General features: G+C 48.5%; 1 protein-coding gene across 6 annotated transcripts; it reads left to right on the top strand.

The window, feature by feature from the left end:
• The first annotated feature begins 11,639 nt into the window (after nucleotides 1-11,639).
• Nucleotides 11,640-17,513, top strand: Ybx2 (Y-box binding protein 2). 6 transcript variants are annotated; one of them, XM_004857385.4, is made up of 10 exons: nucleotides 11,689-11,998; nucleotides 12,632-12,695; nucleotides 14,012-14,045; nucleotides 15,005-15,094; nucleotides 15,618-15,899; nucleotides 16,068-16,171; nucleotides 16,396-16,573; nucleotides 16,717-16,782; nucleotides 16,955-17,039; nucleotides 17,143-17,348. In XM_004857385.4, exons 1-9 carry the CDS (start codon nucleotides 11,725-11,727, stop codon nucleotides 17,003-17,005), a joined length of 1,143 nt encoding a protein of 380 aa, XP_004857442.1. In that variant the 5' UTR covers nucleotides 11,689-11,724; the 3' UTR covers nucleotides 17,006-17,039; nucleotides 17,143-17,348. The 6 variants fall into 6 exon arrangements, with proteins under 6 accessions (XP_004857443.1, XP_004857442.1, XP_012932360.1 ...); XM_013076906.3 differs by having other exon boundaries at nucleotides 16,050-16,171; XM_004857386.4 differs by lacking the exon at nucleotides 16,717-16,782 and having other exon boundaries at nucleotides 11,640-11,998; nucleotides 17,143-17,513.
• The last annotated feature ends 257 nt before the right edge of the window (nucleotides 17,514-17,770 follow it).

The raw sequence follows: 17,770 nt of genomic DNA, 5'->3' as shown, positions 1-17,770 counted from the left end.
ATGGGTCCGCCTGGTTCCAGCTAAGAGTAATCTTGGTCTTCGTTGTCTTTCTTCATCTTCCACCCCTTTCCCTGGCTTCGGACCCTATGCTGTGCGGGTCGTGGGACCATCACTCCTGACTTTTATTTTATTTTGAGAGGGTCTTGCTGAATCACTAAATTGCCCAAATTTAGTGGGCAGAAATTTACTGGGCAAAAATTTATAATCCTCCTGCCTCAGTCTCCTGGAATGCTGGGGTATAGTTATGTGTCACCATGCCAGTACAATTTTGTAATTATTACAACCAGTAGTTTTGTTTTGTTTTTTTGGTACTGGGGACCGATCTCGGGACCTTGCGCTATTGAGGCAGGTGCCAGAACCACTGAACTTAATCCCCGGCCCTAATTTTGTAATTATTTTATGGGCTTTTTGTGGGGGTTTTTGCAGTACTGGGCATCAAACCCAGGACCTTGAGCTTGCCAGTCAGGTGCAGCACCACTGAGATATATCCCCAGCACTATTTTATGATTTTTTGAGACAGGGTCTCTATGTATTCCAGGCTGGCCTTGAACTATGTTTCCCAGGTGGGCCTGAAATTTATGGCAATCCTTTTGCCTCTGCCTCCCAAATTCTGAGATTATATGTGTGCGCTACCATGCCCACTTTAAAACCATTGTAGATTTACAAAAGAATTACAACAAAATGATACAAAGAGTTCTTTTGGAAACCAGTGAAAAGTTCTGAATGGGAACCAGTAGTGTGGTGAAGGCACGTATTGGCAATAGCAAGAATAAGGGCCAATTGTGCACATGTCTTTCCAATGCCATGTTCAATAATATCTTATTGGTAGCTTGGAATCACCCACCACAGTGAAAGTATTTACACCACAGAAATTGGCAGATGCAGCAAATCACAGTTCCCCCATCAAAGCTGATAATTAAACAATCAGCAGCACAAAACTGAGAAGTACTGCTGCAAAGAAAGTGTGGCTCTGATACACATAGAGTAGTGTTGCCTCAAGGCAATCAGGCAATAGTGTGACTGACAAGCTGAAGGAGCAAGAGACTGGAGGTCAGAGCCCTTAGAAAGAAGTCATGATGGTTCAGATAACAAAAATAAATGAAATTTGGGGGAAAACAAGAGGAAAGGAGCCAGGCATGTGACATATCCCTGTAGTTCCAGGAACTCAGGAGACTGAGGCAGGAGAAAGGCTCAAGTGCAGAAGTTAAAGGTCCATGGACAACATATCAAGAACCTGCTTCTAAAAATCTAAATTCTTTTTTCTTAAAAAAAATGAGTAAAAGGCCTTTCAGACAATGGCAACCATGAGAGCTAAGGTATGAAGAAAGATGTGCTCACTGACAGAAGAATCTTGTCAGTGTTGGGGGCATGCAGATGGTAAATGATAGGTTAGGGGAAGAAGGGAGGCCTGAGCCAGATAATAAAGTCCTGAATGTGTGCCAAGGAGCTGGACCTTGTTTTCTGTAGGTAATGGAGAGGCAATGCCATCACCAATGTGTCTGTGCTCTAGGAAGCTCCTGCCAGCCATGGGAGACAAAGAAATCAGAGTGGAGCCAGGCTGGAAACAAGAGCCCGAAAAGTGCAGCTGACTGTTGCCCTGGTGGTAAGGAAGGAAGGCCTGGGAGAGGCCTGGGCAGTGGCAGGGGTGAGGCAGGGAGTAAAAGGTGAGAATTGGGGCATTTCTTTCTTTCTTTCTTTTTTTTTTTTTTTTTTTTGCGGTACCAGGGATCGAAACTCAGGACACAGGCGCAGCACCACTGAACTAAATCCCTGGCCCTAAATCCAGGCATTTTGAAGACTCGATATATAGAATTTGGTGGTTAACTGAATCAGGAAGATCAATCCTCTGTGATGATTCAATTCTTCCAGGAAAAACCCAGTAAGGGGCTTTCAACAACTATTCAGGGGCCACTTGACTCAGGATCAGTTTCTGCCTCAGTTCAAGTCCAACCAAAATTTGATTCCAATATGCCTTTTGCAGCCATTTCTGTACTTTCCTACCATGTTCACACCTTTCCTACTCCTGTGCCACTTAGTGTGTGTGTGTGTGTGTGTGTGTGTGTGTGTGTGTGTGTGTGTGAGACTAGGGATTGAACCTAGGGCTTCTCACTAAGCTACAAGCCTAGCTCTTTTTATTTTTTTGAGACACGATCTAGCTAAATTGCCCAGATTGGGTTTGGAACTCACAATTCTCCTGCCTCAGCCTCCCAGAGTACAGGAATTACAGGTGTGTGTACCACTACACCCAGCTCCTGGGCCAATTTCTACTTGTTTAACCTTGGCAACCTGGTCATTCTTTTCCTCTGGGACTCAGTTTCCTAATCTTTGAGAACAGAGAGATCAGCAGTTGCTTTCCAGGGGCTCACTCCATCCTAAATCTGTACCTGACTCTGGCCAGGCTTTGACCTGAGCTGCAGACTCTCAGCTCCTCTGTGTGTTTGAGTTCTGGAGACTCAGTATTTCAAATAGACTCTAAACCCAACTCGTGACTATGTTTCTCCTCTAGGGCTTCTTACTAAAATAAACAGCAGTAGTTGGGCACTGTGGAGCATGGCTGTGATCGAGACACCCCTTATGACCCCAGTGCTGCCAGCCAAGCAAGCAAACAGGAAATAAAATTGAGCCAGGTGTGGTGGCACATGCCTGAAATCCCAGCACATGGGAGGTTGAGGCAGGTGAACTTCTGAGAATTCAAGAAGAAGAAAAGAAAAGAAAAGAAAAGAAAAGAAAAAGAAAAAAAGAAATGGTATAGTATTGCCATGTGACCTACCCACCTCCTCCCATATACTTCAGATCATCTCCAGGTCATGTACAATACCTGATAGAGTGTAAATGCTGCATACTTGTAAGTAGTAGTGATAATGCTGTGTTGTTTAGAGAGTTAATAACAAGAAAAAGAATCTGTATGTATGCAGTAAAGGCATTTAAAAAAATTTTTTTTAACATGTTTTTGATCCCCAGTTGAATCTGTGGATGTGGAACCCATGGATACAGAGGAAACACATGGCTTACTGTAATTCCATTATGTTCTTCCCTTTCCTCATGCTAATCCATGTTCTCATCACCTCCACTTCCCGCAAGTTTATTTTTCACAGAGTGGATACCCAGTGATATTTAAGTCTGTTTTTATTTTTGCAATACTGAGAATTGAAGCCAGGGAATGTTGAGCTACATTTCTAGCCCTTTTTATTTTATTTTTATGTTGAGACAGGGTCTCATTAAGTTGCTCAGGCTGGTCTCAAACTTGCAATCCTCCTGCCTCAGCCTCCTGACTAGCTGAAATTACAGGAATGTACCACCATAAGGATCCCAGTGATTTTTTTTTTTTTGGTACCGGGGATCGAACTCAGAACCTTGCACTTGTGAGGCAGGCGGTGGAACCACTGAGCTAAATCCCTGGCCCCTCAGTGATATTTTAAGAACAAAAATCATATGGGGGCTGGGTATGGTGGCACACACTTATAATCCCAGTACTCTGGAGGCAGAGTCAGGAGGATCCCAGTGAGTTTCAAGCCAGCCTGGGCTACATAGTGAATTGAAGGCCGGCCTGAACCACACAGCAAGACCCTATCTCAAAAAACAAAAAGAAAAACCAAGAAAAAAAAAAAAAAGATCATATGGGAGGCTGTGTGTTTGAATGGGCAGAAGAAATATGGAAAATCCCTGTACCTTCTGCTCAATTTTCAATGAACTTAAAATTGCTATAAAATATAAAGTTGGGGCCAGGCATGGTGGCGCATGCCTGTAATCCTAGCACTCAGAAGGCACAGGCAGGAGGATTGCTGCAAGTTTGAGGCCAGCCTGGGCTACAAAGTGAGTTCAAGGCCAGCCTGAACCACATAGCAAGACCCTGTCTCAAAAAGCCAAACCAAAACAAAACAAAAATAAAAAATAAATAGAGAACACATGTGTAAATACCAGATAGTTTCTCTAGTGTGAGAAACTGATAGTGTAAACAAGGGTTAAAATGATTAAAATAAATAATTGATAATTTGAAATAGGAAAAAAGGTCCAAAGATGAAGGAGTGAAGGGAGGGGAAGGGGAAAGGAAAAGAGGGAAAGGAAAAACTATGAGAAAAGAAGAAAAAAATGGAAATGATATCTATGTAAATAGGGAAGGGTGGAGGGGGTGAAAGGCACACAGGTAATGGGGAAAAATAAGAACCAAGATACACCATGTACAGGTACAAACACCCAATGATCAATGTAAATGAATTGCATACCTAAAATGTACCAATAAAAGAACTTAAGAAAAAAAATTAAAAAAATAAAAAATATAGTTGAGGCTGGGGTACAGCTCAATGGTAATGCATGTGTTAGTATGCATAAGGCCCTGGGTTTAATAGCCACCACTATCAAAAATAAAAAATTAATAAAATCTATTAAAAAACTAACAAAACAATAACAACAAACAAAAACAAAATCAGGCCATATTATACACTCTCCTTTCCCATTTTTTTCTTTTTCTCACATTGCCCTTTTCCAAAAGCCTCCAAAGACTTCCTATCACTGAATAAGATTGAGGGTTGGGTGTGCAGCTCATTGGTAGAACATTTGCTTAGTGTCTGTGAGCCCCTAGGTTTGATTCCAAACATGACAAAATATAAAATAAGATCTAGATTGCAAGCCTTTGGCTGCTCTAACCTGCCCTGCCCACCCCTCTTCCTCACTGACTGGACAGCCATCTGCTCTAATCTCTCTCCTCTGACAGGCTGGCTGCCTCGCTTGTCTGGAGTTTCCCTCTCCAACCCTCCATTTGGATGCCTTCTGCTCATCCCTCCAATTACAGTGTCAGTCAGTCAATTTCCAGGAGTGGCTTCTTGACAGCCAGACTCTAGATTAGGCCCCCACATTCTCCTTCTACCATAGCTATCGCCTGGGTCCTGATTTCCTCCATTGCTTTGATTGTATTGGTATTAGAATGTGTATCTGTTTACTTATTTCACTCTGTCCTTTACTGGACTATGTGCCCTGGAGCAGGGATCTTGTGTGTCATGTACTCTATGACACACCAGCACATTTTAGCACCCGGTACATAGTAGGTGCTCAATAAATGTTTATTGAATAAATGAATATGCATATTTTATTGTAAACTATGTGACATATTTTTTGTCTGTGCCTTTTTTTTTTTTGGTACTGGGAATCAAACTCAGAACCTCGTGCTTGTCAGGCAGGTGCTATGCCGCTAAGCTAGATCCCTGGCCCTATGTGACATGTTTTTATTTTGTTTGTTTATTTATTTATTATTTTATGTGACATGATTTTTAAAAACAACTCACAGAGAAAAAAAATAACAAAAACTCACAGAGTTGTCAACCATCACTATGATTATCATGACAGTTACTAATACACTTATCCTTCTGGACAGATGGTCAGAGAAAGATACTCCAGAAATATCAGTGAACCTGGTGAGACACAGTGACTTTCCCACAGTCAGATACTCAGAAGGCAAAGGTTAAGCTCAGGAGTGTGAGGCCAACCTGAGCAACTCAACAGCCTGTCTCAAAAAATATATATCTGTTTGGTTCACATGCCCAGAAAATGGATCTTTGGATCACAGGAGATGAACGTGTGTGTGTGTGTATGTGTGTGTGTTCTTGCCAAAAATACATTGAACTAATCATGCCTGTAGTATACATGCCTGCAGTCCCAGCTAGTTGGAAGGCTGAGACAGGATGATCACTTGAGCCCAGCTCAAGGCCAGACTGGGAAATGTAGTGATACAACGACTCAAAACAAGAAAAAAAAAAATTAAGGATCTAGGGATGTAGCACAATGGTAGAGAATGTGCTAAGTGTGTACGAGGCCCTGGTTTTTGTTTTGTTTTTTGTTTTTTGTTTTGGTCCTGCGGATCGAACTCAGGTCTTCGCACTTGCGCAGCAGACGGCAAAACCACTGAGCTAAATCCCTGGCCCCCCTGGTTTTGACTCTTGGTACCCCCCATAAATACATGTATTGAAGTCTTAACACTGGGTACCTGTGCATGTGGCTTTGAAAATAGAGTCTTTGCAAGTGTAGTCAAGTTAACATTAGGTCACTGACATGGGCCCTAATCCAATATGACTGGTTTCCTTATAAGAGGAAACAGTCAGGCAAGGTGGCACATACCTATAATCCTAGCTACTCAGGAAGCTGAGGCAAGAAGATTGAAAGTTCAAGGCCAGCCTGGGCAACTTACTGCAACTCTGTCTCAAAATTTAAAAAAAAATTTTTGTTGTTGTTTTTTGAGGCAGAGTCTCCCTTTGTAGTTCAGACTGGCCCTGAACTCACTTTGTAGCCCAGGCTGGCCTCAAACTCATGGTAATCCTCCTGCCTCAGCCTCCCAAGTGCTGGGATTACAGGTGTGCACCACCACGCCTGGCTTCAAAATAAAATTTTTTAAAATGGGGAAGAGGTTGGGGATGTAGCTCAGTGGTAGAGCTCTTGCCTAACATGAAGAAAGACTTGGGTTCAATCCTCAGTAACATTAAACAACAAAACTGCAAATAAAGTCAGACACACAGGGAAACTGTCAGAGAATGAAGTCTTCTCAGTGGGGTAAAATGTGGGGTGTGCACTATGAGAATAAAATAGTCTATATTTGCATCTTCCACATACACAGAGGTAGAGGTACAAAGGCAAAATCATGTGTGTTGTAGTAGGTAATAGGGTGGATGTCAGCATCTTTCCTGAATGCCAGAACCAAGACAGTTAGTTTGGAAGCAGAAATCTGACATATGGAAAAATCTAGAGGGGACATGAAGCTAAGGGACTGTTGAGGAAAATGACAGTGAATGGAGGCCAGTAATTTAGAACCTGGAGTTATGCTGATCTGCATTTGCACCGTAGCTTGGCTTGTTCCCAGCTGTGTAACTTCAGCCAGGTTACTTAACTTCACTCTACCTCAGTTTCCTTCTCCACGAAATGGGATGATATTACTATTAACCACTGTCTGGGAGTGCGGTAGGGACTAAAAGGCCTAATGTGTATAAAGCACCTAATATACTGTGTGCCACACAGTGAATGCTCACAAATGATCATTCTTACCAACACTAAAAAGAAAAAGATAGGAAAGAAGTTTCAAGAAGGGGATGGTAAGTAACAATATCAGACATAGCAGATGGGACACAGAGGTACAGGATGGAGAAAAGGTCAAGTATTTGGCAGAGTTCTAGCAGAGCCAGCAAATGAGAGGGCGCCACTGACAGTGGCTAAGAATGAGAGGACGAGGTGGTTTCAGGTATGGAACATTCTAGCAGCGAAGAAAGGCAAGAACAGCTACTAGAAGAGAGGACAGGGAACTGATCTGGGCTGCCACAAAGTCAGAGGGGAAAGCTGCTGGGAGTATGTGATGCTCTGGGACAGAGGTGACACTGTCTTTTAAATCTTTCAAATGTGATCTAAATTTGATACCACATGTCTATCTTTGCTGTGCTAAGCCAGGGGATCTGGGAAGACTGATCTTTTTTTTTTTTTTCAGTAGGAGGGATTCAACTGTCAGGACTGTTGACTGCCCTTATGAGGCAGGCATGGCACCACTGAGCTAAATCCCCGGCTGGGAAGACTGTTCTATAAGTGGAGAATGAACACAAAAAGATACGGTTTTTGGGCAAGTATTGATGATCTAACTTGATTAGAAGGGAGGGAAAAGAGCAGTTTGGACATGGCCTAAGACTTGGACATGCAGAAGCCCAAGGAGCAAGTGGCTAGAAAGTACTGGACTCAGTGTCTGGTAGGAGGTAGGAGGGACTCAGACCCTGGAGATACAAGTTTGATAGCCATCAGAAAGTGGCCACCAGCTACACATGGTGACAAGCCTGTAATCCCAGCACTTGGGAAGCTGAGGCAGGAGGATCAACATGAGTTTGAGGCCAGTCTGACCTACATAATGAGTTCAAGGCCAGCCTTGAGACTCTGTCTCAAGAAACCAAAAAAAAGAAAAAAAGAAAAAAATTAATTTTATTTTTAAAAAAGAATGTGGTCATCAAAGCCAAGGGAATGGATAAAGTAACCTATAAGTGACAGTAGAACAGAATCCCAGAAATATAGGGGTTGGTGGAACACAAGCCAGTAAAGGAGGGGAAAGCTGGGTTAGAGATGCTGTGACAGGGACACTACCTGATGTAGTCAAAAGAGAACCAAAAGTTACCCTCCACTAAATGTCCCAGTGAAGAAGGGGCAGTGGGCCATTGCTGAAGGAGCCTCAATAGAGCAGGGGGGCAGAAACCAGATTTGGCTTTGGTGGCATGTGAAAGGAAGTTGAGGAAGTAGAGATGACAGCAAACTCTGCTTTTCAAGAAATTTGATATTAAAATATTGGGAATGCATAGGCCGGGGATTTAGCTTAGTGGTTCCACTGCCTGCCTCAAAAGCGCAAGGACCGGAGTTCAATCCCAGGTACCAAAAAAAAGGGACTGCATAGGGCAGACCCTGAGGCAGGGTTTCTGTTTCTGCTCAATAATGAATAACAAATGGTACAAGATCCCAATGATGTATGTAAAAGTATTTTATACCTAAAATGTACCAATAAACTTAATGGGGGGGGAAGAAAGAGACAATCTGAAAGCCTTGAAAAGAGGCCTTAGAGAAATCAAACCTGCTATCAGCTTGATCTTGGACTTCTATCCACCAGAATTTTGAGAAATAAATTTGTCATTAAATCTACCCAGGCTGGTATTTTGTTATAGCAGACCAAGAATACTAATATAATACAGTAATTAAATATTTAGTTCTGTACTTTTAAAAATTCCTTTCCTTGAAATGGTATACTGAAACTGCAATATTACTATGAATTTCACAAAGGAAAATGGATATGAATGACTCTTCAGTCTGCTTGTACTTGATTCATGTTTTAGTTGAAACTGCCCTCCTGCACACCATTATTTAATAAAATCTCTGTAGCTTAAAACAAATAATGAATAACAGACAGGTGAGACAACTTCAGATGGGTAGGAGCAATGGGGAAGGGAGCAAAGGGCAAAGGAGGAGTCTTTGTTATCTATTTTACTTTAAAATACTGAAACGTTTTGGAGCTGGGGATGTAGCTCAGTGAGTAGAGGATGTCCCCAGCACGTGTAAAAACAGGTTCAATCTCCAACAGTGCAAAAAAGTAACTAACTTTTAAAAAAAAGTCAAGCATGGTGACATACACTTATAATCCCAGCACGTGTGGAGGCTGCAATGCCCCACTCCTCCACTCTTGTGACATTTTCTTATTCTTAGGATAAAAAGGACTCCCTTACTATGAGCTTCCTGTCATCTCACCCCAGGGCCATTACCAGTGCACACCTGGTCAGGCTGACCTTCCAGCCTGGATTTCAGGACACAGGTAAACCGATCCTTAACAGTCTAAGGGAGGAATGGCTATTTCTGTATCCTTCACGGAGCCCCAGTTAGAGTTTTGTTTGCTTATCTTTTCTCTTTCTCTGTTCACTGTGTTCGAAGCTCTGGATATCAGCCCACGGCTCCGCGGGGCCACAGAGCGGACAGTCAGCTGGGAAGAGCACCCCGGCGGGCTCCAGGAACTGCCGACAGAGGGCGTACCGGGACCGGGAGAGGCGCGGCTGCGGTGACGGCTGTGGGGACTCGCGTGCTGGGGAAGTGCAAGCCCGGCGACCCAGCGGCGGGGTGGGGGATCGTGTGCTGCTCCCTGACGCGCTGTCCTGGCTAAAAATATACACTGTCCGGCTCTGCTCCTCATCCCAATGGGGAGAGGCGGCCATCTAGAGCAGTGACTTCTGGGGCATCATTATTTTCGGAAAGTAGATTTACGGTTCCCAGGACAGACTTCTCCAGATCCCTCAAAACCCGGGACAGGGGGCCGGGGATGTAGCTCAGTGGTGCCGCTGCCTGCCTCGCAAGCACAAGGTCCCGAGTTCGATTCCCGGTACCACCCCCACCCCCCAAATAAAAGTGCTTTTGGCTAGGGATTTGGCTCAGTGGTTCCGCCGCCTGCCTGGCAAGCTCAAGGATCCGAGTTCGATCCCTGGCACAAAACAAACAAACAAAAAACCGAGACAAACTTCGCAGCAGGTCTCAGTTTTCTCATCCGCGGATCCAGGGGTAGTCACTGATTCAATACGCGATGAGCCAGGGCAGGTGGTACACACCTATAATGCCGGCTATTCGGGAGACTAAGGCAGCCCAGCCTGGGCAATTTAGTGAGTTTCTGCCTCTAAAAAATAAAGTATTCAAAAGGAGGAGATGGAGCTGCCTAGCACGTGTGAAGCCCTGGGTTCAATCCCTACTGTCATAATCTCTAAATAAACATTGAGCACTGTGTACTGTTCCAGGCAAAACTACAAAGTTCTTATGGCTGTGGAGTGTAGTCTATTGTGGGGTGGTGGTGTAGAATAAATGAGCAAATAGTTATGATCGTTTCCTATTGTCAAAAATGCCATAAGAAAAGTATGATGTGAGAGATATGTAAGTCTATACTTACAGTGAGGAGTGGTACGTGAGCCTATATTCTAGGCAAAGGAAACTTCAAGTGCCAAAGCTGGGGCCCCATGCTCCGAACGTGGACCTGGGAGACCGTGAAACTAGGGAAGGAGATGTAAACACTGGTGGCCTGTGGGGAGGTTGGGGCTGCCTGGGAGAAGCTAGAGAGAACTTTATGGGGCAAGGAGAACATGTATTTTGATTAGGATGTTCGCTACCTGGATCAAAACGGCGAAGAGCCAAGCGCGGTGGCGCGCACCAGTAATCCCGAAACTGTAAAAGGATGAGGCAGGAGGATCCCAAGTTTAAACCAAGCCTGGGCAATTTAGCTATTGAGACCCTGTCTCAAATTTTTTTTTTGTTTTTAAAGGGCCAGGAGAGAGCGCAGTATGAAGGTCCTGGATTCAGCGAAGAGAAGTGCTGTGTACTATATTTAACTCTCAAAAAGAAACAAAATAGGAGCTGGGCAGAGAGCTCAGTGGTAGAGCGCTTGCCTCGCATGCACAAAGCCCTAGGTTTCATCCCGTTCTCCGCAAAATAAAGTTGCATGCGATTTCAACGTGGCTAATGAGGTCTAACTAGCGCCGTCATCGGTTCGTTAAAAAACAAAAAGGAAGGGCCCATGCTTGGGAAAGCAACTGAGATGGGAAAATCGTTCTGCGGCGCTTTCCAGCCTGCCCAGGCCGTGGGGGACGATCTTTAGGGAGAAGGTCCCAAGGGTGGTGGTGGCTAGAAGGGGTCTCCACGAGCAGAGGGCACGCAGGTCGGTCTGGAGGGTAGAGCGAGCGAGGCGAAGACTGACACTGCTGACTTCGCCCCCTGACACTCGGGTCGTCAGGAGCAACTTCGGAACCGCGCCTACGGCCCCGCCTTTCGCACTGCGGCCAGGTGGCAGTTGGGGGCGCGACCAGCCCGTTTGATTTCCCGCGGCCGGTGGAAAGGGGGGAGGAGGGAGGGGGAAAAAGCCGTCGGCCAACTGGTTGTGCCTGGTGCAGTCACGTGACACTAGAGGGGCGGGGCCCAGGTGTACTTACGGGGCCGCGGGCGGGGGCCTCCGCTGCGGTGCGAAGTCCGGGAGGCACGGGCTGCGTGGCGAGGATTGGGCTGTGGCCCGGAGGCGGGGCCTTCGCGCGACGCAGCGGCGGACTGCGATTGGCCTAGGCCTGGGACCCGCTGCCGGCGTGCGGGCGAGGCTCGGGGCGCGAGGACAGAGCGGGGCGGCGGGTCCGCGAGCTAGGGGGAGGGGCCGGGGCGGTGGCGGCGGTGGAGGAGGTGGTGGCAGGGGCCGGTACTGGACCAGGAGGGATGAGCGAGGCGGCGGCGGTGGTGGCGACAGTGGCCACCGCGGCGACGGTGCCCGCGACGGCGGCAGGGGTAGTAGCGGTGGTGGTACCGGTGACCGCGGGAGAACCGCAGAAATCAGGCAGCGGGGCAGGTGGCGGCGGGGGCGTAGCCGCCTCAGGCCCCGCTGCTGGGACCCCCTCGGCGCCGGGCTCCCGTATCCCCGGCAACACGGCCACGGCAGCCTCGGGGACCCCCGCGCCCCCAGCCCGGAGTCAGGCGGACAAGCCGGTGCTGGGTGAGGGCGGACGCGCGCCGGGCTGGTCTGAGGGTCGGCGGGCGGGGGCGGGGGCGGGGGCGGGGGAGTCCGGCGAGCCGAGGGGGCCGAGACCGGATGGGAGCTCCAGACCCAAGCGGATTCTGCTGGTGGGAAACCCGCAGTGCTTTCCCAGACGGGAGGGCGGAGTGGCAGATCCAGCTGAGGCCCTGGGGTAGAGCACAAACCCTCAGCGCCCGGCCACGCCCCCGGGGCGGGAGACTTGGCCTCCCAGACTTTGAGGAGTAGGTAAACCGCTGAAGCCTGGGAAGCGGGTTACCGGGACCCTTACATCGGGAAGGCTAGGAAAGTTTTGAGTTATGACCTGAGGGTGGCGCTCCAAGGGCCAGGTGAGTACCCGGTTTCGGTGAAGGGCCGGGATTTGTAGAATGTGAAGAACATGCCTTAGTTTTGAAAAGCCCAACCTACCCCCACCCCGTGTGGGTAATTGTGTTTGGTAGAATGGGGATGAGGATACTTAAAAGCTGTTAGTGAAACATTATTGCCTCGAAAGTAAGCTTAATAGGCAGGGTAGATTTTGAAGTGTATCACAATTCAGTCCAGTTGTATCTCTTCCCCTCATCTCACTGTCCCCACCGCATCTCTGCCTGGCAGCAATCCAAGTCCTGGGCACTGTCAAATGGTTCAACGTCCGGAATGGTTACGGCTTCATCAACAGGTATCCAAAGACCCGGGGGAGGGGGGAAAGGATGGGAGTCTTCACACCTGACAGGACTGGACGCCTTCCTACTCATCTCTACCCTGCCAAGGCATGTGGTTGCACTGTCCAGCTGACTCTGGTTGAAAGTCTTTAACCATGGGCACAAATGTGTGCTTAGTGGAGGGTGAAGTGGCCTCCACATCTTCAAGGGCAGCACAGGATTAAGGATCCAGGAACTTGACAAACGAGGCTCTGATCTTCCCACCTTCAGCTCCTCTGTCTTGCCTTCTGGAATAGCTTTATTATTTTTAGTTTTGCTGTGCCTTTGGGGCAGACTGTATGGGCTTCTTTGTACCTCAGGGCACTGGGTTGGAATCCTCACCGATTTCCTGTTAAGGGCAGCACTCACTGCACCCTTGACTCATCTCCCTTAAAGAGCCCAGGCTCATTTGAATCCCCCACCTGATGGGACTGAGACTGGCCTGGGAGTGGAAGGAGGAGAGCTAACCCAGCCAGAGACTGCTTGTAAGAGGCTGTAGTGGTGAATTCTGAGCAGAGCCAAGTCTCTCCCAGTGGGGCCTTCCCCAGCCAGGGCACCCTGCCCAGCCAAGCCCTCCTGGGAGGCCTGGTTGCCTCTTAGCAGGCTGACCTTTATGCAGATCCAAGTGCTTTAAAGCTAGAACATTTGCTCTGGGGAAGGCAGGTTCCTGCAAGGAGTGCCATTTCTTTCTCCTGCCCTATTGGGGTTCTGGCATAAACCAAGGTAATAGATAAGATAGCAATAGACAATGGGTATTTCCTTTTCTCTCGCTCTTGGTCCCTCTGCATGTCAAGAGGGAGCCTGACCCTGGGTTCATCTCCAAGCTGAGAATGAATGTAAGGTTTTGTGGCTATTTGGAGCAAGTCTCCTTCTCAAAGTTGTTGTGCACCCCAGTCCTGTCCTTGCTTTCTTCTTCCTTAAGAGAAGGAAGGAGACTGGAATTTTCCAACCCCAGTAGCATTGGGGGGGGGGGTGTTGGCCAGGGGCAGTTGTGCCCAGCACTGGCAGGTTCTAAGATGCCCTTAGGTTAGAAGGTAGAACACTTGCCAGGGAAAGAGCTGTCCCACCTCTTTCAAGGTGCCTTTGACTTCTGCCTTTGCCCTTTCCTCATGAAGTGCAGGTTTTTCACTGAGGGTTTAGGTGTGCTTTATACCAGCTCCTGGGGGCCCTGTCTACTCCCAAGTAACAAATGCTGGAGAGGATGGGCCTGTCAATCTTAGGCAGCCAGGGAGCCCTCAGTGGAGCTGAGTGCGTTACCAAAGACACCCCCTTAACGACCCATCCTGTTCTGCAGGAATGACACCAAGGAAGATGTCTTTGTACACCAGGTAAGAGCTAGGATGACTTCCTAAGGGGAGGAGCTGGCCCTCTCTTTGAAGGCCTTTACCATTACCCTAGGCTGCACACTATATGTTGCTCTTGGCTTTACCTCACAATGGCCTGCCCATGCAGAAACAGCTGCCCTCCCATCTGCCTCAGGAGCTGGTATCACCCACCATTAGCCCCACTTGTGTTGAATTAACTGACCTGCTCTGTCAGAATTGTGTGTGTTGTCCTTCGGGTATGACATGCTCACCACCTACTAGGACCTGTTAACAGCACAGGAAGGAATGAGACAGTTTTCTGAGGGAAAGAACACAGGCCAGAGAAGGTTGGGTACAGTGGTTCTCAAAGTGTGGTCCCTGCACCATCAGCAGCATCACCTGACATCGAAATTCTCAGGCCCTGCCCCAAGCTACCGAATCAATCAGACTTTGGGCCGGGCACTGATTCAACAAGCTCCCAGGTGACTCTGATGTGCTAGTTTGAGAACCACTGCTTTGGTGGAAAGAGCTCTCAGTGGGATTGAGGTAAGAAGCACAGTATGTTTTACCCAATTTTCAACTTATTACCATCTCTGCTTTTTGTTTTCTTTTGAGTTCCTATTTCTTGCCTCACTTTTGAAGTCCCTCAGGGGTAAGGGAGGTGGGAGAGAGCATCCGGGGGACAGTGGTAACTTTACAGTGGATTCCCAGGCCCCTAGTTTATGATGTTTCCCCTACTCAAGTCTTTTTTGGTGCTGGGGTTCAGACCTAGGGCCTTGTGGATATTAGGCAAACACTCTACCACTGAGCTATAACTGCAGCCCCTTCCCTACTGAACTTTGACCATTTTTGTGCTCTGCTCTCCAGGCACAGACCCCAAGTAAAGTGTTGAAAAGAATGGAATTGGGTGGTGGACAAAGCAGGGGTGAGAGAGACTCCAGTCTTGCTGTCCTCACCTTTCTCATGTCCTTTCCCCCAAACAGACAGCTATAAAAAGAAACAACCCCAGGAAGTTTCTGCGCAGTGTTGGCGATGGGGAGACTGTGGAGTTTGATGTCGTGGAAGGAGAGAAGGTTTGGGGCCTGCTGTGAAGGCCAGAGTTTGCCAGGCTTGTGGGAGGGTGGCTGGAGGTCAGCCCAGGCTTTGATCTTCTGGGGTCAGATCTGCCTGTGGCCAGGGGAACTGTGCTGTTTCCTCTCATCTGAATGTCCTCAAGAATATGTCCCTGCCCTGTCACCAGTCAGTGGTGTTTGAATTTCTTCTCTGTAGAGTCCACCAAGCCTGTCCCCATGTTAGCCCTCTGAGGTGAAAGATGCACAATGACTGCTAGCCCTTTCTCTACCTCACCTATAGTCTTTAAACTCTGGGGGGACTGTAGCACTTATTGCAGAAGGACAAACTGCTCCTCAGATGGATACAAACTCATTCTGTTACCCACTTTGGGGAGTGGAGAGAGAAGTCACAGTTAAAGGAATCACAGGAAAGCTGGAGAAGGGATCTAGTATGGAAGAAGGGGGACACTCCAATGATCCTAGTGAGTTTGGGGTTGTACATTTGTTGGGGAGAGTTCTCACTGCTCCTCCTCCCCCTCTCCAGGGTGCAGAAGCTGCCAATGTAACTGGGCCCGGAGGGGTGCCAGTGAAGGGTAGCCGCTATGCCCCCAATCGACGTAGGTTCCGCCGATTCATCCCCCGGCCTCGCCCAACTGCCCCACCACCCATGGTGGCAGAGGGCCCCTCTGCTGGGACAGAACCTGGCAGTGAAGGAGAGCGAGCTGAGGACTCTGGGCATCGGCCCAGACGACGGCGCCCACCACCCTTCTTCTATCGACGGCGGTTTGTGCGAGGCCCTCGGCCCAACCAACAGCACCCCATAGAGGTGAGGGAAAGCTGCAGTAAGGGGGCCAGATCCCCAAGTTCTGGAAAGTGGGAGTTGGCAAGGCAGAGATCAAAGGGAGTAGAAGTGAGAGCCAGGAAGAACTGGGGATGATCTGGCCTCTGGACAGCTGGGGTCCCACAGCCCACCCAGGCCTTTGTACATTTCCAGGGCACTGATGGGGTAGAATCCAAAGAGACAGCTCCACTGGAGGGGAATCAACAGCAGGGAGATGACCGGGTGCCCCCACCCAGATTCCGGCCCAGATACCGAAGGTAAGACTCCCTTTCCATGGCTGTGTTCCTCTTCACTGTCCCACAGTGAGCCAGACAGCAAGGGGAAGAGTGCTAAGAAGAACCTGGGGCTCATGGTGAGAGGTGGCCAGGGGGAAGCAGGACTTGCGGGCCTGGGAAAGCTGGGGAAGCCCTGGGGAGGGAGGCAGGCTACCCTGGGTTCCCTGGTCCCTTCAGGTTCCCTGGTCCCTTCTGCTGTCCCCTAGGCCTTTCCGCCCCAGGCCACCCCAACAGCCAACCACAGAAGGTGGGGATGGTGAGACCAAGGGCAGCCAAGGCCCCACTGATGGTTCCCGGCCTGAGCCCCAGCGCCCACGAAACCGTCCCTACTTCCAGCGTCGACGGCAGCAGCCCCCTGGCCCCCGGCAGCCCACAGCCCCAGAGGTGAGAATCTTGGGGTTTCTAAAATTCTTTGGGGATGGGATGAAAGGAAAGGCTGGGACCATTTCCCCCTTTCTTATCCTTTTCTTTTCCTTTCCTACTCTGCTGCTTTGTCCCTCCCTTCCACTGGCCCTGGCCCTTTGCAGTTTGCTGGGTCCACTGCCAGCAGGCACCAACACCCACCCCATGAAACTCCAGCAGAGGCAGTCAAGGCATGTCACCCCTTGTAGAACCCTCCGCCAGCTCCACTTGGAGCCACAGTATGGGCTTATTAGGGGTGTGAACTGTAAAAATTGGTCGGGCAGGAAGGGGAAGGGAAAAGACAAGTTAAATTGGAAGCTCCAGAGTACAAGAGTCTCAATTGGCCACCACTCTTCTCTTTAGACCTCAGCCCCCATCAACAGTGGGGACCCCACTACCACAATACTGGAGTGATTCCAACTCAAAGGACACCCAGAGCTACCATCTAGTGAGTGGCTGCTCCTCTCAGGGTGGGTGGCCAAGAAGGCAGGGGACTGGGTCCTGGTGATAAGCTATCATTCATGATTTGTCCATTTCTTTTGCTCTCTTAGGTATCTGCCAGTTTTTCCAACTGACCTACCCAGCACCCTCCTGCCCCTTTCCATAATTCATGACATCAAAATACTGGCTTTTCCCCTTTTCTTTGAGACTCAGGAGGGCTAAAGCAAAAGGCTTTTGCTTTTGCTTTTTTTTTTTTTTTTCCCTCTCCCCTACCAAAGAGTTAAAGGAAAGGATCCGTCCTTATTGTTCAGAGGCATCAACTCCCACCCTAAGTCAGGCTGAGAAGGAACCAGCCAGCTCTTACCTCCTGGTTGTTTTTCCCCGTTCCAGTTTATTTTTGTTTCCTCTTGACCCCTACCTCTGAAGCCATTTAATGAACTGTCATGTGCCACCTGAGCCTCCAGTAAAAACAAAAACAGGCTTTCTTGTCTTGGTCTCTGCTTCTTTCATGTTAGAGAGACTTTAAGTCGGTTCAGAACCACAGACTGAAGGTGGGGTGGGAGGAGGGGACATGAGCAGTGGGCAGGGCTGGGTCTTGACTCCTTGCTCCAGTTTCCCTAGCTGTGCACCTTTGACAAGAACCTTTACCACTGAGATTCACTGTCCCTGCCTGTTAAATGGGGATGGCCCTCCCCTGCAGTGCCCGGTGCTTGCAGCTAATTTATTAAGCATTTACTA

The sequence above is a fragment of the Heterocephalus glaber genome, unplaced genomic scaffold (genome assembly GCF_053883595.1).
Source record: "Heterocephalus glaber isolate CG9 unplaced genomic scaffold, H.glaber_assembly_v1.0 deba00001564, whole genome shotgun sequence".
Taxonomy (NCBI): Eukaryota; Metazoa; Chordata; class Mammalia; order Rodentia; family Bathyergidae; genus Heterocephalus; species Heterocephalus glaber.
The sequence above is the reverse complement of the archived record's forward strand: the minus strand, read 5'-3'. Positions and strand labels throughout refer to the sequence as shown.

Coding starts and splice junctions, on each gene's coding strand:
- Ybx2 (XM_013076906.3), top strand. CDS start 11,725: ATGAGCGAGGCGGCGGCGGTGGTGGCGACAGTGGCCACCGCGGCGACG. Junction 12,696..14,011: donor GGTTACGGCTTCATCAACAG/GTATCCAAAGAC, acceptor CCTGTTCTGCAG/GAATGACACCAAGGAAGATG. Junction 15,095..15,617: donor ATGTCGTGGAAGGAGAGAAG/GTTTGGGGCCTG, acceptor CCCCCTCTCCAG/GGTGCAGAAGCTGCCAATGT.